This window comes from Eublepharis macularius, chromosome 4, assembly GCF_028583425.1.
Source record: "Eublepharis macularius isolate TG4126 chromosome 4, MPM_Emac_v1.0, whole genome shotgun sequence".
Classification (NCBI taxonomy): Eukaryota; Metazoa; Chordata; class Lepidosauria; order Squamata; family Eublepharidae; genus Eublepharis; species Eublepharis macularius.
In genome coordinates, this window is record NC_072793.1 from 165357253 (window position 1) to 165380624 (window position 23372).

General features: G+C 44.8%; 1 protein-coding gene across 1 annotated transcript in view; it reads right to left on the reverse strand.

Annotated features, from left to right (window-relative positions):
• Window positions 1-187: 187 nt before the first annotated feature.
• LOC129329360 (complement C4-like) overlaps window positions 188-23372 on the reverse strand; it is a 65875-nt gene continuing 42690 nt past the window's right edge. The window contains exons 29-41 of the mRNA XM_054978898.1: window positions 22894-23108; window positions 20743-20904; window positions 20515-20574; window positions 17315-17408; window positions 13242-13425; window positions 12122-12212; window positions 10597-10671; window positions 8584-8689; window positions 8042-8131; window positions 7067-7159; window positions 6053-6136; window positions 2143-2275; window positions 188-754 (exon numbers count right to left, since the gene is read on the reverse strand). Coding sequence (XP_054834873.1) covers window positions 613-754; window positions 2143-2275; window positions 6053-6136; window positions 7067-7159; window positions 8042-8131; window positions 8584-8689; window positions 10597-10671; window positions 12122-12212; window positions 13242-13425; window positions 17315-17408; window positions 20515-20574; window positions 20743-20904; window positions 22894-23108 — 1529 coding nt within the window. The 3' untranslated portion in view covers window positions 188-612. The remainder of the gene's footprint in view (window positions 755-2142; window positions 2276-6052; window positions 6137-7066; window positions 7160-8041; window positions 8132-8583; window positions 8690-10596; window positions 10672-12121; window positions 12213-13241; window positions 13426-17314; window positions 17409-20514; window positions 20575-20742; window positions 20905-22893; window positions 23109-23372) is intronic.

Genomic DNA, 23372 nt, shown 5'->3' on the forward strand with positions numbered 1-23372 from the left:
ATGTCTTGGCCTCATTTGGGGGGGGGCAGGTACAGAGCTGGCCAAAGTGTGTTTTCATAAGACTTTTCAGCCTCCCCCTTCCCCAAGCAAAAAAACCTTTTCTCAAGTATTTGGGACCAGATACAGATTTAAAGATTTAGTGCCAGCCAGTGTCTCTGACACTAGAAAATGATCACAATTAAAAGCATGAAAATATTATTTTGTTTATTGTATGACAGTTTGACACGGAGACTAAAGGTGTAAGAATGACAAAAAAGAATGTACATTTCTCTTACGATATTAGCCCACAGTAAAACAGACTGTATGCAAGATGAGGTTTGAGAAGTGTCCTGTTGATCAGGTCTCTCTGCCATGATACCATGTACAAAGGCTGGGACCAAACAACAGGAGAAAATGGTAGTTTCCATGCTCTGCTTCTAAGCTTCCCGTTGGCAACCGAATACCACCCTAGATAGTCCCTTGATGGGATTCAGAGCTCTTCAAATGCAAACCATCAGAGGAGAAAAACAATACAGGCATCGTTGGCATCTGTAGTTCCATTCAGAGAGAAAGTGGTGGGTGATGAGCGGAAAGAGAGGGCGCACAGAGGGGGTTCTGATCCAGTGCTTTGGTTCAGACCCGACAACCGTTCTCAGTGAAGGCAGTGATGAAATCCTGAAGGCTGATACACTTGTTGCGATTCTTCGTGGCCCTGCAGTTTGCGGGGAGTGGCATCTCCTCCACCCAAGAGTTCAAATCCAGAAGATACTGGGGGCTGCGGAGAGGTTGAGTCAGAACATAGATGGCCTGTTTACAAGAAACTCAAGGCAAGGGAACCTTGGCAAATGTGGTTTTCTAAATCTGCATTTTCCAGTGTACAGGGAATGCAGAGCAGAGTGGGTTGAACCTGCTGAATCTCTTCTAAAAATGTCTACTCCCAGGTCTGCATCTGTTTGTCTACCAATACACCATGCTGCTATTGATTTCGTTTTCAAATGGGTCTCTTGCTGCTGCACTGAGTTTGACCATCTTAGATGTGGGGATCTACTTGGCTGAAAGTTCACATGAACTTTACCCTCTGGGAGAGAAAATCACCCAGCTGCAAGATGACCTGTGAAAATGTCCTTCCATGAGTCACAGTCAACCCCAGGATCTGGGAGACCCCAAGTTCAAATCTCTGCCCTGACATGCAATCTCACTGGGTGACCTTGGGGCAGTCACACATTTTCAGCCTAAGCTACCTCATAGGGTTGTTGTTTGTGAAGATAAAATGCAGAAGGGGAGAATGCTGTGAGCTCCTTCGGAAGTTCAGGACAACGACAACCCCTCCCCCCAGCCCAGGGCTATCTAGACAGGATTCTTATCTCATTGCAGATTCTAATTTTCTACACTTCCCACCTCTATGCCTATCTCCTTGCTCTAATCAAGCGGATTGCATTTTGCGTTGTACCTCTTCATCCTGACTCTAATGACAGTAGCTCTTCTTGGTAGCAATCCTCCCACCTTCTGGACTGGATATAAGGCCTGATGGATTTTCATTCTCATTTGTATCTGACAAAGTGAACTTTGCCTCACAAAAGCTTATACTCTGGTTTGTTGGTCTCTAAGGTGCTACTGAAAGACTCCAGGAGCACCTTTAAGACTAACCAACTTTATTGTAGCATAAGCTTTCGAGAATCACAGTTCTCTTCGTCAGATGCACAGTGATTCTCGAAAGCTTATGCTACAATAAAGTTGGTTAGTCTTAAAGGTGCTGCTGGACACTTTTTGATTTTGCTCCTACAGACTAACACTGCTAGCTCCTCTGGGTCTATAAGGTGCTCCTGGACTCAGATTTTGTCTGCAAATATTGTTTATTGCAGGAAGGTAGACCCGGGCAAGTTGATACAGGAGGAGGAGTTCCTTCTAATAGTCATGCAGGGCTGAGAAAAGCTGCATTCTGGGAAATTCCCTCTTCTATTGAAATATTAAAGTCCCACTTTCCTTCATTGCAACAGGCCTTCCTGCATCTCCTCATTCTCCCCCTTAACAGTAACCACTAGGCATGACAGTGCCCCTTTTAACACAGCCTGGCTGTCGAGATACTTGCCTACCAGCCCATCCCCTCTGCCTTTCCCTCACTCTCTTACGCAGCCAACTACTCCTTTCTTCTTCCTAACCTACCGGCCTTGAGGGTCCCGAGTTTCCCCATCACGTCCCATCAGAAGATACTCGCTGTTGGGGGCCAAGCGCGTCCGACATGCGGCACGGACCACAAAACGCCGGGTCTGGTTGACGGAGATGCCCATGTCTGCAGCTGGAGAGGGAGAGAGAATTGAAAACGTGCAGGAAACACTTAACGCAGCATCCCTACTGAAGCCAACCAGGTGAGATGGACCGGATGAGTCCCTCAGACAGGAGATGAACAAGTATACTAAACAGATATTAAAAAGAGAACTGAAGACAGCATTTGGGTCTGTGGCCCCCCCTTCTCAAACATACATATTTGCATGCCCTCCTTCTCACATGCCTGTCTTCATATGGTTTTCATTTTTGTCGTGGTCTCATAACCCACCCTAATCCTGGGCTGGTTGTGCTGGGATGGGAGGATTGGCACAGTGGGACAAATCACACAGTGCTGGAGACACATATTTAGATCCCCAGACTAAACTGTTGCAAAAAGCAGACGTGGGGGGGGGGGCAGGAGGGAGGAAGGACGTGGATTAGGGCTGAAGCACTGGTCTCACAAGAAGAAAACGCTTTAGTACTGGAAATGACCCCCTTGGCTTTTGGGAAAGGGAGGGGGAGGCAAAATTTTATTATTCTTCCTTCTGGAGTTTAAAGCAGCCCATACAGATGGCCACTTGCAATTGGGGAAATAGCATAGAGCAGTGGGAGAAATGCACTCCTTTCCTTCGCATTATTGATGGGGTGCCTGGCTCCGTGGCTACTTTTTTGCAGTTCTATTTACACATCTGGGGATACAACACAGGTCCCTAAATTTTTTGTCCTATTTTTATTTCCAATATTCCTTTCATTAGTCTATCTATCTCCTGTACTGTCAAATTCACCTCTCTTTCCCACTTAGTTTGTATTATCCCAGTCATGTAATCTTTGTCTTTATTCATTAAGTTGTATATCTTCCTTGCAATACCCTTCTTATTACCCTCTTTAATACAATATATTTTTTCGAGCGGAGTATCCTCCTTATTTAATATTCTACAATGCCTTCTCTGTTTCAAAATATTATATAAAGCCATGATCCTTAGCCAATATTGTTCTTCCACTTTCCCTAATACTTCTTGTACTGGTATCAATATCCCCTGAGTATTGTATAAATCCTTCACTCTGAAAAATCCCTTTTCCTTTAACTTCTTCCAGAATGTTTTCTCAACATTTTTAAATTCCTCACTTAAGGATTCTAGTGGGGTCCATTTGGAAAGTCTTGGCATCCAATTAGTTTGCAGTTTCCCCCAGACTTTTAATGCTGTTTGTCTTGGGCCTATTGTATTTTTAATTTCATTCTTCACCTTCTGTGTAAATATTCCAAATTTGCCTGCTCCTCTATTTATAGTGTCCTCCCATCTCACCCATTTATCCAAGCCTTTTCCATCAATTTCCATCAACATCCTTATTTGGAATGCTTCATAGTAGCTTTCCAATTGCGACATACCCCATCCTAAATCTTCTTGTGATGAGTATATCACCTTTCTCAAAATTCTAGCTTTTTTCTTCCCAAACACCCAATTTTTTATTTCTTGATCCCATGTAACTAATTGCTTTTTGGGGATCCACTCTGGTAGTACTTGAAATAGGTATAACATCTTAGGAATTATAAACATTTTAATTGCCCTTATCTTTCCTAAAATATTTAAATATCTTTTACTCCAGTGGTTTAAATTTCTTTGTATCTTTCTCCATATTATTTTATAATTTGTCCCCACCAAATTTTTAATATTCTTTGTTATTATTATTCCCAAATATTTTAATCTCTTAATTCCTAATTTCATAACTGTTAATTTTGCTATTTCTTTTTGTTCCTTTGTATCTATCTAAACATTATTTCTGATTTCTTAATGTTTATCCCTAAACCTGAATATGCTTTAAAATCCTCTAAAATTATCATTAATTCTCTCAAAGCTTCCAGAGGGTTCCCTAACACTAATGGAGATGAAATTAATACTGAAATGGTATAGGACACCTTCCCAATTGTCCTATATGATTAAGGGAATGAATTCAAATTGTTGGTATTGCAAGAAGATAAAGGGATATTATGTTCATCTTTGGTGGGAATGTCCTAAAGTAACTGAATTTTGGCAAATTGTTCTGGAAAAGATGGAGGATTTATGTAAAGTTAAATTAGAATTGACAGGGAAGGTTTTGTTTATGGGAGTTCTGGGGAATAATAAAGTAGATAACTTTAAACAGGAGTTGTTTAAAACAATGATCATTGCTGCACATGCAGTCATCGCTTATGGCTGGAAGGATGCGGCAAAGTGGACTATGGGTAGATGGAATCTGTATCTATATCAAATGATCCAATCAGACATTCTGGCCATATTAAAACAAGAAAAGACATGGGAGGATAATATATTAGAGATAAGGAAGAAATGGCTTGGGTATATAAATTGGGTAAGGGAAGGGGGGGGGGCAACAAAGATACATTTGACAAAATCCAAAGGGTGTGCTTATGGTTGCAAGTATAAAGTATTATTTTCCAAATGGTCGCTTACGGGAGGGGGGGAGGGTAACATAAAGGGGAAAAAGGTTGTATTGATGTAGGATTATGTTAATGTAATGGAAGCGACTATGTATGGCTATGTAAACAAAGACATCAATACAATTTTTTCTTTAAAAAAAGGTCCCTAGCATCACTCTATATTCGACCCTTAGACCCAGAGCCAAGCCACATTTGACAAATTACACTTGCATGGCAAGTGAACAGGTAGATCAAGTGGAGCGCAAGTGAACAGGGAGGAATACTCGTGAGTCTGTTCACTTGCCATGCAAATGTAGCTTGGCTCTCAACTGTATCCCAAGAATTCCAGACTCAGTGCGGAACTACAAGTGACAAAAGGCACAGATTGGACACTTGATGAGAAATGTCGGCATCCTAGTCTTGCAGCTTGGCTCTCCGACTGCTGTCCAATGGACTTTTCAACTGTCACTTGTCCAACATTCCGCCAAGCTGCCTACATTTCCCGCCAAAACTTGAGGGAAGCTGACAAGTGTCCAACCTGTGTCATTCGTCACTTGTAGTTCCGCCTTCTAGCTGCAGATGGAACGTGGCTGTTTATGGGCTGACCAATGGCCAGCAGAGAAAGGCTGCACCATAGAGACGTGGGGGAAAGAGCGCCTTCTCTTAATTGGGTCTCGTTACTGCTGCTCAAACACGACTTTTTATCCGGACTCACTGTGCAGAGCTGTGCTTTACTCTAGCCTGGTGGTTCTCAACCTTTCTTTACCTTGTATCTCACCAATTTTCTCTGCTGAAGAATCTGGGCTCCACCATGATAGAAACAAAAAGCTCACTTTTGCTGAGAAGGATGTTTATAGGCATTCCGTTATTATATTTATCATTTACAATAAGCTTTAAGGACATCAAAAATTGCAGAAGCACAAGGGTGGGCATGGTCAACAGAAGTAGCACAGCAAACACACTTGCTGGTGGGCAGGGGAAACGGCGGATTAGAAGAAACATCTGAGTGTCCAAAGTGCCTAAAGGTTGCAAATGGATAACCTGCGGTGGACAGGAGGTGGCACATCACACTTGCAAGCGGACACAGGGATTGAGAGAAGACCGCAAAGTCTTAGTAATTATTATGAAAACCTTGCATTCCAACTAGACTACTTCTGCGTCCCACCAGCTGAGAACCGCCGCTCTAGCCCTTTTCCTAAGCTCTACAACAGTATCCTTTCTTGCTTGTTCCATGCCAGAAGACAGACCTTTGCCCTGTTTAGACCTAACTGCAGATCTGATCTGGCATACCCAAATTTTGTGGGGATTTAGCGGTCCATTTGCTTGTGGGCTGTGAAGAAGCCCAAGGTTTAACTTCCTGCTCAACCCCCCCCCCCCGCCCCGAATTTCACTCACTGAACTGCAAAGGCTCCAGGACGGTAACTTCATAGACACGGAAGGCACTTTCTTGGCTCTCACGCTCTGCTCGAACTCGGAATGCTAGAGAAAGGCAGCAGGAAATAGGACGTTATTTGCCAGGAAGCTTATAAAACAGGGGTTACTCTTTTTAAAAAATTACAATGCTCAGAAAAAAAAACATGCAAGGCAATTTATCGATCAGTGATCCCAAACGTGGCATCCATTTGTGTCATGGCACCCTCTGATGTGTTTTCTTGGCACTCTCTTGATTTGTCCCCAGAGTAAAGAACCAATCCTGGCTTTCCTACATCTCACTGGATCGGAGCGGTTGGGGGTTCAGAAGACCCGAGAGGCACCTTTCGATCTGCATGGTGCACCCGTTTATAGCTAACCCCATCCTAGGAGGAAGCAGGGTTTGACACCTCCCGACATTTTGAAATTGTCCCCCACTTCGATGGTAGCCATTTTGCAAAACTCTAAAATTACCCACAGGCTCAACCAGGCTGGGGAGTGTTGCTATAAATGTGGTGAATAAGAGAAATTATCCTAGCTAAATTCACTGAAATCTGGCAGTTGAAGTAACATGAATTGTAGTGAGCCATAGGGTTGCCAACTCCAGCTTGGGAAATCCCTGGAGTTAGGGGTGGAGCCTGGGGAGGGTGGAGTTTGCGGAGGGGAGGGAGCTCAGTGGAGGCGTGATCCCACAGAGTCTACCCTCTGATGTTTCTGTTTCCTTCAGGGGAAATGATCTCCAGTATCTGGAAATCAGTTGGAATTCGGGGAGAACTCCAGGCCTGACCTGGAGGATGGCAATGCTATCAGACTTCGACAGCAGCCATTTCAGAGAGGTTATCACATTAAAGACTGGGGGAATGGAAGGAACAGACCTTTGGTGTGTGTATGTGGGAAAAACCACAAAGCTTTGTGGGTAGGGAGGAACTGGAGAGTCCAGAGCCAAACAGACAGCATAGGGGGGGGATTGGAATCGCCACACCCAAACCAAACCCTTACCATAGTGTACACGGGGACTGTAACAGGCAAACTGCATACGATCGCCTTCCGTAATGCTTGCTTCAAGAGGTCGCTTCAAACGTGGGCAGGCACCTGGGGGTGGGGAGGGTAAGAGATACTGTCAGGACCCTAGTGGAGGGCTGGTAGCATTCATTTAAGAATGAATGAGGGAGGAGGGAAGTGACAGCTAGAGGACCTGGGAGGCAATACCTCCTAGTAGTGATGGCTAGAGTACTGGGAGCGGAGTAGGGACCTGAGACTCTTAGAATTCCCAAGGGCCTTTTCATACATAGTGATGTTACGCTAACAACTTTCAGGAAAATTCTTCACTGCAAGAACTGGAAAACACCATTCTTACCCCACTATGCACAACTCTGAAGTGTATTTCAAGGTTATAATAGTGCAATTCAGATGGGAACCTCTTGGACGCTGCTGGGGCAGAACTGTGCTGATTGTAACTTAAGAGGCTGTTCTCCTTCCCGTGAATTCTAACACTGCATAGTCACATGGGAGCCATCTGCTGCGTCAAATAGCACGGCCAGGGCTATCACTACAAGCCATTAAGGGGTGCCCTTAGAAATAGTGGAAGAGTCCGGTCTCATTTCGAATCCACTTTCCCTGGCCACACTGAGCCCCCCGACAAGCACATGTACCCTTTGGGGTCTACTGTTAGGGCGCAAAGCGTATGAGTATACCATAGGCATTGCTGCTGTGACTTTCACTCCACTCTTATTGTGCATCTTATGATAAAAAGTAGCATGTCTTATAGAATCATAGAATCATAGAGTTGGAAGGGGCCATACAGACCATCTAGTCCAACCCCCTGCCCAGTGCAGGATCAGCCTAAAGCATCTCTGACAAGTCTTGTTGCACCTGGGGTGGCTGTCTTGCCCTGATATCTCATTAAAAGTCCCAGAAAAAAAATAATAAAGCTCACACTACCACTCAGGCAGGCAGGCAGGCAGGCAATCTTACCTTCAGCACATTGGCAGACATCATCTGAGCACAATGCCGACACAAACTGGTCTTTGTTGTGTATACCATAGAAGATGTTGCAGCGCTTCTCTATCAATGAGAGGGGAATGTATATACATATATGATATGAGTATTACTTTGATTCAGTGACTCGACTTTCTCCCCAAGTCCCAGATCACTGACAATCAAACAGCGGTTCACATTCAATGCTCTTCTCCCTTCTGAAGGACGTGCCTCCAAAGCTCAGCTTCATTCACTGGGAGGGTCAAGGTTGAGGGCAATCATGAATTTGGGCTGGCTTTCAAAAATGTACAGGTACCTGCAATCCAGCCCTGTCACACTAAAGATTTCAGACAGTAAGAATATAAGAATCTACACATAACATTAAAAATTATGACTGTGAACCAAGATCTCTGTTAGTTATCCATTCAGACTAGCAAAGGCAACCACTGCTGTCTACAGAATCCTACCCACCCATCAATGAGACTCAGCCCACTCCATTCCACCTGGGGGACTCAGCCCTGTGACCTGCTCAGTCTTACCAGGTTCATAGAAGTCATAGAGGGAAGCACTTGCTGGCTGGAGTTTCCCCACAGGGACCAGCTGTTTTGCTCCAAAGGAAATACATTCCCGTCCTGTACCAGGCACCTATAAAGAGAACATACAAAGATGCCTTTTTACCAAATCGGATCCATCTAGCCCAGAGTAGCTATTGGGGAATAGCAGTCCAAGGTAGATCCCACAGAACTTATATAGTTATCTCGTCCTAACTCATTGAAATCAATGGGTTAGGACGAGATCACTCTGTATAAGATTACCCTGCCTGCACCTTCTCTCAATACATCTGGAACAAAGAGGTAGAGTTTCCCAAGTATCTTTAAAGTTGAAAGCGCTTTCATTGTAGAAATGAACCATTGGGGGTGTTCCCACTGCACATTTAAGACATTGAATAATATGTCTAAAGGAACTGGCTACTCTTGGAACATCAGCTTTAGAAGTAGTTTCTTCACCAAGTATCTGGAACTTCAAAGATGGGTGGATGTTACCTGGAAACAGGACCTCCTTTGTGGTTGCCCACTCCCACTATGGAATACCTTCTCCAGCAATGCTCACCCTGGATTTAAGATGACATCCTCGCAATGTTATACACAAAACAATTTTTTAGTATTGGATATAAATGTAATTTGTATTTAAATTTAAGATCGCCCCCTCTTTTTGATGGCATACCTGGGAGGGAGGGGGTCTAGTCTTGCATTTGAGTAAATTCTGAATTTTTTTTTACTGTTGTTGCTATGCAGTTTTATAGTTTTATTTTTTGGTTTTTAGTCTGTTTCACTATGTTATTTATGTTCACTATATTCACTATGTTATTTATGTTAATTTTTTATTGCTTGCAGCCAGATTGGATATCCTTGCACTGAGAGGCAGGAAAAAATTAGTTTAAAATCCTATAACACAACTGTGTTTGCGGATTTCCGACAACTCACATTTAAACTGGTGTGCCTGCGCAGGAACTCCAGGATAAAAAGTAGGTGGTTGAAAATGGCCTCCAGGGGGCGCCACTGGCAGCGGATGGCCTGGCGAGCCTGCCCGTCCCTCTGCTGGAGCCGGGACACGCTGCTCTCGGTGGAGCCAGGGCAACAGGGCCAGAGTGAGGCACCCACTGTTGCTCTTGGAGCTGGGGGGCTGGGGCTGGAGTGACGCACCTGCTGCCCTGCAGGCCCCACTAGCCGAGAGTGGTGCGCCCCAGCTCCAGTGGGGATCCAAACAAGATGGTGAGTGCAACGGTGGGGCACCTCACTCTGGCCCCATCACCCCAGCTCCTCCGAGAGCAGTGCCTGCCGCCCTTCAAGCCCAGCTGGAGCCTGGGTGCGCCACTCTCGGAGGAGCTGGGGTGATGGGGCCAGAGTGAGGTACCCACTGTCACTCTTGGAGCTGAGGCAATGGGGCTGGAGTGACATCTCTCCCCAGATCTCTCCTGCCTCTCAGCCCTCCCCAAACCCCTCCCGCCTCTCAGCCCTCCCCAAACCCTCCTTGCCCTCCCTACCTGCCAGCTCTCCCCAGACCCCTCCTGCCCCCTACCTGCCAGCTCTCCTCAGACCCCTCCCACCTCTCAGCCCTCCCCAGACCCCTCTTGCCTCTCAGCCCTCCTCAAACCCCCCTTGCCCTCCCTACCTGCCAGCTCTCCCCAGACCCCTCCTGCCTCTCATCCCCCCAGATCCCCTTGCCCTCCCTACCTGCCAGCCCTTCCCAGATCCCTTCAGCCTGTTAGCCCTCCCGAGTCCCCCCCTGCCTGCCAGCCAGCTCTTCCCAGACTCCCTTCTGCCTGCCAGTACTTCCCACCCCCACCCCCCCGCCAGCCCTCCTCTGCCTCAGCTTTCTAGAGCCCATTATATTTATTTGCACAACAGGCTTTGTTTCCAGTAAACAATATAAAATACTAGGACTGGTCAGCTACAGACGATAGTTATTCACTCTAGGCAACCCGGCACGTGACTATTTCTCAACCTGTATTCAAAAACGCAACCTGTCATTTTCCAGCAAGCTTCTCTCACCGTGTCAAAGTACAGCAGCAGCCGATGTCCATGGATCTCCCAATGGCTGATGTATTGATCGGCGAGATCTCGCAGCTGAGGAGGCAGACGAGAGGCAGAAAAGAAATGAGGTGAACAAAGCTGGCAGATTCCCCAAGAAGCCCTTCCCCCGCCAAATCGAATGTTTCTGCCTCCCCTTCCAATGATGAGGTTATAACAGACAGGCAAGCTTGCTTTCACACTAGCGGTTTAAATTCGGAAGTGCCTCGATTCGTTTGTTTCATTTTTGCAGATAATTCAGTCCAATCAACGTGTTGCTGTCCACTGTTTTCTGAGCTCAGGTCTGATTTGTGGTAGTTTCTTTTTTTCTTCTTCAATCGGGGTAAAAGTAAACTGGTAATGAGCCTGCATAGATTACTGGTACACGTTGAATGTCCCATTATCTGCCCTGAGCCCCCCCAAAGAGACAGCACTAGCAAGAAGTTTAGGTTACTTCTTTTAACTTGAAATGTACTTGGCAACACCAGGGATTCCTGTCAGGACAGCCAAAAGACTGGAGATTTACCCAAGGCTTTAAAATTTCGATTCTTCCTTCCAGCTCAATTAAATAAATTCACGTTCTCTGGCAGGTTCCCTCAGAGCACTACTGCAAATCATCAGCTCTTCTTCCCTGAGAGACGCACATGATTTCGGTTTTTTGATCTTTATGTTGGCCTCCATGTACAACTCAAGGTGTGGTGCAGCCTCTGAACAATCTCATTCCCTAGCCTTACACAGATATGTGCTGAATAGCATGAATAACAAATTACATACAAAACCTTGAGGTACTCTGCAACAGAAATCTCATGCCATTGGTTCAACATCATCAATAACTTCTTTCAGAACAGCAAGATTCAAATCTAGTAGTATCTTAAAGACTAAACAACATTTTTTCCCAGGTATAAACTTTTGAAAGTCAAGCTTCTGTCGTCAAAAACTTGGTCTTGAATCTTGCTATTCTACTGCAGACCAACACAGCTAACCAATGGAAACTCTTTCAGAACATGGTTGAATGACACAGACCAAGAGCCAAGCTACAAGCGACGCCATACACAGGTTGGACACTTGTCAGCTTCCCTCAAGTTTTGATGGGAAATGTAGGCGTCCTGGTTTTACAGCTTGGCTCTCCATTACAGCTGCAAGACCAGGATGCCTACATTTCCCATCAAAACATGAGGGAAGCTGACAAGTGTCCAACCTGTGTCAGGCATCACTTGTAGCTTGGCTCTGAGAACCATTTCAACACAAACACCTTCATTCCTCACACTCCAACCTCCAAACGCTTCAATAAGATTTCACGGTGGGGGTTTCTGCCAAATGTATTTTCCCCTCTTTCCAAGCAGAGAAATCATACCTTCTTTTTGTCTCCCCACTGAGGCAAAAGTTTATTTTTAATCCGTTTTTTTTTTAACTGAAGGAGTAATGAGGGAAGGTCGAAACACAGCACTTGTCATTTTAGGGAACGTAAAGCACAGACTGCCCCCTCCTGGTTGTCCCCAGCCATCACCTTTTCAAGGTCATCTTGGTCTGGTTGGAAGCCGCTCAGCATGGTGATGTCAGCCACGACCATGCCTGAGACACGGGCCCCTGGTTGTCTCCTGTAGGGAAAGGAAGAACAACAAGAAGTGGGAGTTGAGGATCACGACTTTCCGTCTCTTCCCCCTATGTTGGGATGACAGCGGCTATATTCTGGTCTGATTTTTGTTTGGGGGGAATATGCAAGTTTTTAGCACAAATGGTTTGTGTTGGTCTAAGACGGCATGAATAAAGATTGGTTAATAGCACAAATGGTCACTCGTCAATGTTCAGCTGCCTCCCTGGAATCTCTAGAAGTCAAATCTCCAAACAGGATATAGAAACATTTATTTCTTTAGTGTGCTTTTATCACACTTTTATTCCCGGTGGAGACCCAAAGTAGCTTACAAAAATGCAACAAAATTTGAACAAATTTAAATTTAAAAAGGCAAACAAAAAGATCCCGAGCTGGCAGTCCATTGGGTTACTCCATCATTAATTGTATTTATTTATTTAATAATAATAACAATGACATTTGATTTATATACCGCCCTTCAGGACATCTTAATGCCCACTCAGAGCAGTTTACAAAGTATGTTATTATTATCCCCCCCACAACAAAACACTCTGTGAGGTGGGTGGGGCTGAGAGAGCTGTGGAAGAGCTGTGACTGACCCAAGGTCACCCAGCTGGCTTCAAGTGGAGGAGTGGGGAATCAACCCCCTTTTATCATTTGTACTCCAGTTTTACTCTTGACTCAAAGCAGTTTAGTGTATTCTTCACTTATCTCTCCAGTGGGGATCCAAAGTGGTTCCTAACATGGTTCTCCCCTCTTCCATTTTTCCCCTCACTAGAAATAGGCCTATGAAATAGGCCCAAAACTGCCCTGTGAGTTTCTGAGGCAGAATGGAGGAATTCAAATATGGGTCTCCCAGACTCTACCCCAGCACTCTAACCAGTGCACCATGTTGGCTCCCTTTTACTGCCTCCTCATAGACAGAGATGAGAGCATCCTCATGGTCTGAACCACTATGGGGTGACAAGGAGGGAGGTCTAGGATGTTCCGCCTCCCGCAGTTGGTCACTGGAAGTTTGTATGACCCTCCCACATACCAGATGCAGACATCATAGGTGACATCTCTTCGCTGCTGGTCAGGACCTTTGACTTCCCTCCTGTGGCGCTGGCGGGCATCAAATAACTGGATAGGCGAGAGCGGCTGGTCAGCAGGCAGTGACGGTGGCCTTGCTTCTCCAGCTGTATAGTCTTCATACTCATAATAGTAATCCATCAGTCTTGCTGTTGTAAAGAAACAGAGAGAAATGACAGAGGCTCTTCGGAAAAGATGGAGGGCTGAAAACATAAACCAATTCTGGTTGTGTAGGCAGTGGGAGAACCTGAGGAGAAGACTGGATTCGTTAGCTGGTTAATTCAGAAGATTGGAATGAGGCTGGCTGCAACATAGTCCCTGGTGGGGACACCAAAGTTGCTTACAATATTCTTCTCTCCTCTTTTATCCAGGCCTCTAAAGCCTACATGGATTTCTCCTGCACAAGGAGGTCAGATTTGCTTTTCTCAATCAGGTCAAAGTTCTAGCATTCCAACTCAGCAACAGCCTGCCAGATGCCTCTGGGAAGCCCATGTGAGCCAGCATGTGTAGTGGTTAGAGTGGTGAGAGACTTGGGTTCAAATCCCATCTGCCACAGATGCTTGCTAGATGGCCTTGGGCCAGTCACACATTTTAGCCTTGTCTATCTCCTACAGTTGTTGTGAAGATAAAATGGGGCAAGGAGAACAAGGTAAGCTGTTTTGGATCCTCTTTGGGGACAAAAGTGGGGTTATATATGAAGTAAAATAACATAAACATAACATAAATAAGTACAAGGCAAGAAGCTGTGGCATGTCCTCAGCATTTCATACTGAAAAGGTATACTGCCTCTGAACAGGGAGGATTCCTTCAGCTACCAGAATTAATCATGATTTTGGTTTATTCTTCGTGGACGTGAGATGCCTATTTCTCTCTTGGTTGGCTGCATGCCAACAGCTACAAGACCTATATAATGCAGCATAATGTTATATAAAAATATGAATGACTTGTCTTCAGTCATCTCTTTTCTCCGGAAGAAGCCAGTCCTACAAAGACAGTTCAAAGAAAGGGGAACATACCCATATTAAACTCTAAAAGATCTATATATTTTTTTTTAAGAGAAACAAGCGCAAAACCAACTCATGAAGCCTAGAGAAACTCAGGGTAGAACTACATTATATGACTATGGGATTACGGGAGGCTTAACTAACCCCTGCAAATAGCATTCAGGTCTGGTTTCCTCTCTTTAATAAGAATATTCAATTTTAAGGAACTCATATGTAATTCTGCTGGACTAAAATATAATTCTGCCCTTTAAAAAAAGACACCACAGAAGAGAAGCAGTTGAGAAGAACAAGATATCGAGATAGGTATATATATTTACCTATATATATATTTGCAATGCTATTTTAGTAGGGCATAGCCACATACTTAAAAAATCTGCCAGAGACTGAAGCTGGCTCATGGCAACCCCTGCTGGGGATTTCAAGGCAAGTGACAACCAACAGCGGTGGTTCTGCCACTGCCCGCCTCTGTATAAAAGCCCTGGACTTCCTTGAGGGACTCCCATCCAAGAGCTAATCATGGCTGATCCTGCTTAGCTTCCAAGATCTGATGAAACCAGGCTAGCCCGGGCCATCCAGGTCAGAGGAGTAGAGACGGCAGCATTCTCCGAATTCTCAGATTTCATAATGACAAGATTCTAGACCAAATGTGGTTCGGGAGCTCCCTATCAAAACTTCAGTTCTCAGGTGCGTGGGGACCCAATTTGGATCAGGACTGTGGTGCACAGGGAAAGTCTAAAGATTTTTTTCCTGGGCTGTTTTCTTTATCTGAACGACTCCAGAAACCTGGTGTCTGTCCCACTGGGAAAACAAACACAATGAGGGAAAAGGAAAGGCTTCACTTCCCCTACCTCCACACCAAGGTTCTGGTCTGAATCGAGTTTCCGCACATCAGAGAATCCAGTTTCAACAAAGAATTCCCAGCAGTATATGTCATGGGTACAGGGCACCTTTGTCTCGACCCAGCTGAGGGGAAGAGTCGGAAGCTACCTTTTAGGCCAGTAACACACAGATTACAAAACTGGCAATGAGAGAAAGTCTCCCAATTGCCTAGGTAGACTGCCACCAGTCTCTTTGACTATCCCAAGGCAAAGGGGAAAAGCTCCAAAGCCTGTAAGGGAATTAACACAACTGAAGTCTATCTTGCAAAGGAGGTTTGCAAGCAGAATTCACAACACAGAATGTTACTTTGGGTAGGTGGTTCATGAGCATTCACAGAGTGAGTTCAACAGAGTGATTTGCAGCTTTGAGGCTTCAAAGTCACTAACCCACACAAAAATGAAATATGATTATTTTATTGAAGGTGCAAGGTTACATAGAATCACAAGACAGAATGGGGGGGGGAGACAAATCCTAAAGCATAAAGGGACTTGCTAATACATACTACAGTTATTTCAAGATGTGGCAAATCAAGTTACTTCCTGAGGCGTGGAAGCCACAATCTTTGGTCAAGAGTCAAAGTAGTTAGGCAGTGCAAAAAACTGAATAGATGGTTGCCCCAGCATCCAGAGTTCTCGAGCCAGAAAGTAAGCAAGGAGCGAATTACAGTGGTCTTAGAGCCAAGCTACAAGTGACGCCCTACACAGGTTGGACACTTGTCACCTTCCCTCAAGTTTTGGTGGGAAATGTAGGCATCCTGGTTTTACAGCTTGGCTCTCCATTACAGCTGCAAGACCAGGATGCCTACATTTCCCATCAAAACTTGAGGGAAGCTGACAAGTGTCCAACCTGTGTCAGGCGTCACTTGTAGCTTAGCTCTTAGATCCAGAGGAGTTAGCCGTGTTAGTCTGTAGTAGCAAAATCAAAAAGTCCCCTAGCACCTTTAAGACTAACCAACTTTACTGTAGCATAAGCTTTCGAGAATCACAGTTCTCTTCGTCAGATACATCTGACGAAGAGAACTGTGATTCTCAAAAGCTTATACTACAATAAAGTTGGTTAAGTCTTAAAGGTGCTACTGGATTCTTTTTGATTTTACAGTGGTCTGTCACTGAAACTCACCACAAGCTTAGACTCCATTACTGAGCAGTCATTTTACGTCAGTTGAAACCAGAGTGACCTACGCCTGGGGCCACTCGGGTTGCAACTGTTGACATCACCTGAAGAGTAGGTGTCTACATGAGGAGGGGGTGGGGATGCAACAAGTCTGCAGTCCCTGCCATACACCCCAGTCCTGAAGGAGTAAATTGTTTTCCAATTAATTCAAGGAGAGCTCAGCCATAGGGGCTCGACTATCTACCAAGCCAGAATGTCTTATCTCAAGGACAGAGGTGTGAAAGCAACTCGTTCCCAGAGAGACAAGAGAGGCCTGGCGGGGGAAAGCAGAGGGGAGTGTGTGGAGAAAGGAATTTTCCTAGCAAGAGGCAAAATGCCAAAGAACCAAAGTTTCAAGAAAATGGCTTCTGGACAAGTTAAAACATAGCATTTTTCCTTTACAGAATTTAACATGTAGTTAAATTCTGAGAAGCCAGTTTGGGAAATAAGCAGGCTTTTCAGAAGTCAAGATTGAGGCCCTACTTCTTTGCTTCTCCCCACCCCTTGAAATGAAGAAAACATACTCATTTCTGCATGAATGTATGTACTTGACTGAATTACTCTTTACTTTGTATAGAATTTGGCCTTCTTTTCTCTGTACAGAATTTTGACCACACTATCTCAGCAATAGATGTCTTCTTTGGTCAATGATCTCAGCCACTGATTTCTTACATATGTTGTGTGCAGCTTCCAACATTTGGCGACCCTATGAATTAAAGACCTCCAAAACCTCCTGTTATTGACAGCCGTGCTTAGGTCTTGTACACTGAAGGCTGAGGCTTCCTTTAGGAGTCCATTTTGTTTCATAGGGTGAGTTTATGTATTGTGAACTGACATGGATGCTTTTATGGGAGAGGCTAGATAGAAATGTTTGGAACAGACAACTGTAAAATAACGTTTCTTGTTAAGCATAAAGGACACAACCCCCTGGCCCCAGCAGTCAGAACTGAGAGGGGGAAACCCTCCAAAAATTCAACATTTCCAATTCCCAGCCCTGACTTACCATCACGGCGAACCGAGCCACTCACTTTCACCTCTAAGCCAAGAGTTTGGCAGGAGGTGTTCTGCACAGCCATGACATGAAATTGCTTCAGGACCTGCAGGGGACAGAAGGACAAAAGTCCTAATTCCATAAACTTCCCCCATTAGGGCACCTCACAAGAACCCACAGGCTGCAGAACTCAGGAGTCCTGCCTTCTGTCCTACCAGCCTAATCCTTTGATCCCAACTCAGTGGTGGGAGGCAGGGAAGAGCACTACTTTTTTTGTGATAGTGCTCCTTATGCCTTCAACAGTTGCATAACAGGCAAAAATTCAACAGGTAAGGAGCGTCCCACCATGACTACATAGCTCTTTCTGGAAAGGCTTCATCTGTTGAATTTCTGCCTGTTAGCTGAGGTACGTATGTCTACGCCATCAAATCGCAACCGACTTATGACGACCGCAGCAAGGGGCTTTCAAGGCAAGTGAAAAGCAGAGGCGGCTTGACATTGCCTTCCTCTGCAGTCTTCATTGGCAGTTCCCTATCCAGGCACCAGCAGATCAGGTTATCTCATGCTGCATTTCCTTCCTCAGAGAAAGGAGGAAAATATAAAGCGTTAGCAAATTATATGCAGCCATCTAGTGGCAGAAAGTGTTACTGCAGGCAAAGTGGAAAATGGTTTTGCCAAGTAAAAGTTATCTAAGTTTCCTACAGTGCAGGGGTGGGCAACTGTTTTGGCTCAGGGGCCACATTGTGAGAGCGGAGGTTAGCGGAGGGCCGCACCTTTTAAAATGATTGCATTCATTAGTTAACTTTGCATTTCAGAAAAGGTATAAATTGTATCATAAAAATCAATAAATATAAATTAAATAAAATAGTGGTAGTTTTATTCAATTTATTTATTGTGCTAATTTCATATCACCTATAGCTGCAAGCACATTTAATTTTCGAATCAGTTTAATGAGACAAATGTACCCTATCACACTTTTCTACAATTTTTTTGAAATCAGGAGTGAGATTGCTTGTTGAGATTCTCATCACAGCCTGCAAGTTAATGTCTGTCAAAGAGCATCTATATTTACTCTTGTTGATCTTCGTGCAAGAAAAACTTTGCTCACAAATATATGTAGACCCAAATACGGAGAACATTTTCCCAGCAAATTTCTTCATACATGGAAATTTTTCAGCAGACAAAGATTTGTAAAAGTCAACTAATGTCACAGCATTCAACATTTCTTTCACAGTGAGATCTGACTGCATGTCAATAAGTTCAAGCTGCAGCTCCTCAGGTGCTGTATCAATATCAGCAGTGATGGGATAAGAGAGCAAATTGAATTTAGGCTCAATTTTCTTGAAGTCCTGAAATCTTCTTGTGACCTCGTCCTCCAAACTCTGCAGATGATCCCTAATCTTAGCAGAAACACTTTCAGGCACTTTCTGTTTTCCTAATAAAGGGAAATGACAAAAATTGCCTTCACCTGCTTGCCTTGCAAATAGACCTCGTTTTGCTTTGAATGCTTTTACATGCTTCCACATTTCATGTGCAAACAACCCCTTTCCCTGCAAGGTCACATTCAGTTCGTTCAATTTCTCAAATGCATCAGCTGCAAACATCATCTCATACCTCCACTCCTCACATCCCATTTTTGTAACGAAATCATGAGATATCTCCTTCGTGTCCAGAAATAAGAGGATTTCATTCTGCAATGCCCAGACTCTTTTTATCACTTTGCCCAGGCTCAACCACCTCACACGGTTGTGGAAAATGACGTCTTCATACTCTGCCTCCACATCCTCAAGCAAAGATTTGAACTGTCGATGGCGGAGTGCCCTTGCTCTGATTGTGTTCACCACACTAACAATAGGATCTACCACATGCTTTAAGTCCAGTGCAGCTTTAAAAAGGCTCTCCTGATGCAAAATGCAATGAAAAGACAAGATATCACTGTCTGTGTCTTGTGCTTGTAACTTGTTTTTTAAAAGCTTAACCATACCTACATTTTTTCCACTGAAAGCTCTGGCCCCATCTGTTGTAATGCTGGCCATTTTGTTCCAGGACAAACCACTTTTCTCCACACAATTCACAGCACACTCAAGCAAGTCCTGACCAGTGGTTCTATCTTTCATTGATTCTAGGCCAAGTAATTCCTCTGTGATGACGAAATTTTCATTAATTCCATGGATAAAGATGAGTAATTGTGCAGTGTCTTCGTTATCTGTGCTCTCGTCCAGTGCCAAAGAAAACCAAACAAAATCTTTGCTCGCAGTCTTCAGCTGTTCTGTGAGTTCGTCACTAATTGAGTCAATGCGCCGCACTATAGTCCTTCTTGACAATGAAATGCTTTCAAATTTGCTTCTCACATCAGGACACAATACGCTTGCACACTCTACCATACACTGCTTAATAAACTCCCCATCCGAAAAAGGCTTGTTGTGTTTAGCAAGGTTGTAGGCTACCATGAAACTTGCTTCTGTAGCACTATTTTGAAGTGTTGATTGCTTTGTAAATGTTTGTTGCTTCTTCAGCTTTTTCACACACTCCGCAGCTTTTATTTTGCGTTCTTCCGTGGAAAGTTTGCAGCCAAATTCGCTATGTTTTGTTTCGTGGTGTCGTTTCAGATTGTGCTCCTTAAATACGGCTATCGTTTCATGACACAGTAAACACACTGCTTTATTCCCTGTATTACCAAAGAAATATTTGTTTGTCCATTCTTCATTAAACACACGACATTCATCACCGATTTTACGTTTTTTCGGAGGGTTCATGGTTTCACTAAAGTTGGAAATTTATAGATTTACTGTTGCAAAGACAAAATTGAAATTAACCAGATCAACCGGAAAAGCGCGTATCTACACTGCGCATGCGTACTGACGTAGCCGTCCTAGTGGAAAATACGAGACGAATCTTCGGTCGCGCACGGGAAGGAAATCTCGGTTCCAAGGCGGATTTTTCTGACTGTCTTGGCGGGCCACAAAAAACTCTGTAGCGGGTCGCATGTGGCCCGCGGGCCGCAATTTGCCCACCCCTGCTATAGTGGATAGTGTGATGGCCTTAGATAGGTGACCTGGTGGTTCAGATTCCTGCTCTGCGATGAAACTTACTGGGTCCCCTTGGATCAGTGGCCATCTTGCAAGATTGTGAAGCTAACATGGAGGGGGCAGTATCGAGGTTACATAAACACTCCCAAATACATATGTAAAGAAGAGCACCAAAATACTCACAGTCAATGTCCCTTTTCCTTTCCCTTCCACCTTGACACGGATGTTACTTCCCAAGGAAAACTGAAGGAGACAGAAAAACAGCACGCTTTAACATTATTTTGGAATCAGTTGGGAGGCCTGAATTAAAGACGAGGCTAGCTTGGGAGGCCAAGTATAAAGGGAAGGAGTCCCCCCCTGGTGGGACCCCCTCCTCTGCAGAATACTCAGAAGAAGGCTGACGCCACGTACCTGCAGCTCTTCCTGGGCAGGGTCATTCGACCTCCCCAAGGAGATTTGTCTCGGCAAGATTTTCCCGGGACTGGAGAAGGTCACTTTCAGTTCATTGTCCTCCTCGTTGTCAAAGGTGCTGATCCAATATTGGGACAGAGCCTCCAGAGCCACCACAGTGTCCTGAAAGTAAAATGCATATGAAGCTGGCTTTGACTGAATCGGAACGGTCCCAGTGGTTGCTCTCTGGGATCTCAGGTTGATCTTTTCACATCACCTCCTATTTGATCCTTTTTACTGGAGATGCTGGGGATTGAACCGGGGACCTTCTGCATGCAAAGCGGGTGCTCTACCATTGAGCCATGCCTGCACCCCCAATGGAAAGGCCTGGAGTTTGACCAACTCCAAGTAACTGGGTTTTGATGGTTGTTGTGGGTTTTCCGGGCTGTATTGCCGTGGTCTTGGCATTGTAGTTCCTGACGTTTCGCCAGCAGCTGTGGCTGGCATCTTCAGAGGTGTAGCACCAAAAGACGGGGTTTTGTTGTTGTTGGAGGGTGGGTAAGAACAGCGGGTGCCCCTCCAACCATGACTGTTAGGGTAAATCGGAGAAACTACAGACAGCAGAGGAAAGGGCAGTGCTGGAAGCTCAAGCCACGTGGTGCAGAGCCTCTAAGAGAAAGACAGTTTCAGGTGGGTAGCTGTGTTGGTCTGCAGTAGAACAGCAAGATCCATATTCAGTAGTACCTTAAAGACCAACAAGATTCAACAGGATATAAGCTTTTGAAAGTCAAGCTCCCTTTGTGCTCCCTTTGTCAGATAGTAGACAGAGAGAAAGCATGTAAATGAAGACAAATAAATGAAATACGTAGAGGTTACTATGCAGCGTCAACAGCGACAAGCATGGCTGTGTACCAGAGTTAGGTCCTAGTCTGTCTAGCCCATTCCCTGCCATGCTAGTTTTCCACCTGCAGATATGGAGTTGGGTCCTATGACACTTTCCCACCACATTTTCCTCCAACAGAGAAAGAGCTCCTTCAGAAGAGCTTTTCTATAAAGGAAACAAGGCTATACTGTAACACAATGGTTCAGGAAGGCTGAACCATTATAAAGGGGCTGTGGACTATACTACTGTGTACAGGAGGCATAATTTGTTTGCCGCACATATTACTGTGCTGTCGCCGCATTGTTTTCTACTGATGCAATACCATTTTTCTCCACTGTATCTGCACTCTGCACCGTGTCTCATATGCAATGCTCATTCAGATTTCTGGAACTCTAGTCCTAGAGCATTGCACATTTGATGTCTCCTCACATTGATCGTATTGACCTACATGGTGCTTATTAGTTGTCTCTTCATATGGACTGTAACTGATTTACACTGCGTAATCTGCTTTGAGTCTCGGTGAGAAAGGCTGGCTGTAAATGCAGTAAATAAGCAAACAACAAAGAAACACTTTTTTTCCACCAGAGAAAGCCATTTTTCATTGGATGCTGTCTTTTATCCTTGAAGGAAATGTAGCGGAAGATAATTGTAGGACCCAACATGTTTTTAGCAGAATGGAACATTCCACACTATGATGTCCCAGACACTGGCAGCAGAACCGCTATAATCCGCTGCCTGTGTACATCCGGCTTCTATTCGATCCCTAGGCTGGGGTGGGGATTGACTGCCTATCGCTCTCTCCCTTGACATTACTTATTTATGCAGCATATTTATATGCTGCTTTTCTCCCCAATGGGAACCCAAAGTTAATAATACACAAAGAAAAAAAATGAGATAGGGAGGGAAAGCTTCCAATGATCAAGAAGGTCTTTCCTCTCTGCTGTTCATTGCTTGACCCAACCCTAAAGAGCCTAAAGAGCTTTTTGTTCCAGCCCCATCCATGATAAACACCCTTCTTGCCTGCAAAATCAGACCAAACGGCTTTCTTTAAAAAAAAAAGGGGGGGGGGCTACCAGTGATTTATCTTTTTGTATGTGTGCAAAACCTATGTGGGTTCCATGGCACCCCACGATGATGTCACTTCCAGGGCATCCTGGAAGTCAAATCCATATTCCTCAACAGCATCACACCAGGGCCAGGAGATTGCCTGCCATTGGTGGGCACTTGGCTTCTCTATCACTCAGACACCCATCAACACCCTTGTTTTGAAAGGTTACATCAGGTGGTACCTGTGTTGATTTGAAGCCTCCGCCATAATTCCTCTGCTCTGTCAGCCATTTAGATACTTTCTCAGCTGATGCTCTGTCTTTTTGCTTCACTAAGTGGAGGAGCCCATAGCCTGTGGCCTCCACTGAGATGGCTGAGGCTGACGGCACCCGGTCAGAGCGGCTCTCCCCTCGCAGTCGCCCCCGGTCCTCCACGTCCCAGTACATCTCGGTGTTGTCTGGAGGGAGAGAACAGACTTTTGTTTCTTGAGGTATTCAGGTTTGCAGCAATACTACTTGCCACCCACAGTAGGGACCTGGGAGATGGGCTTCAATTCCAAACAAAGGACACACAGCTGGCTCTAGATTCAAGAGGGTTGTTTGACAATTTGGCCAAGGAAGAACGGTAAGAGGAGGAACTGGGAAGTGACGGTAAACAGGAGCAGAACATGCGCTGGGCACAGATGTGCCCAAGATGGGTGCACATTGCTGCTAACCTGTCA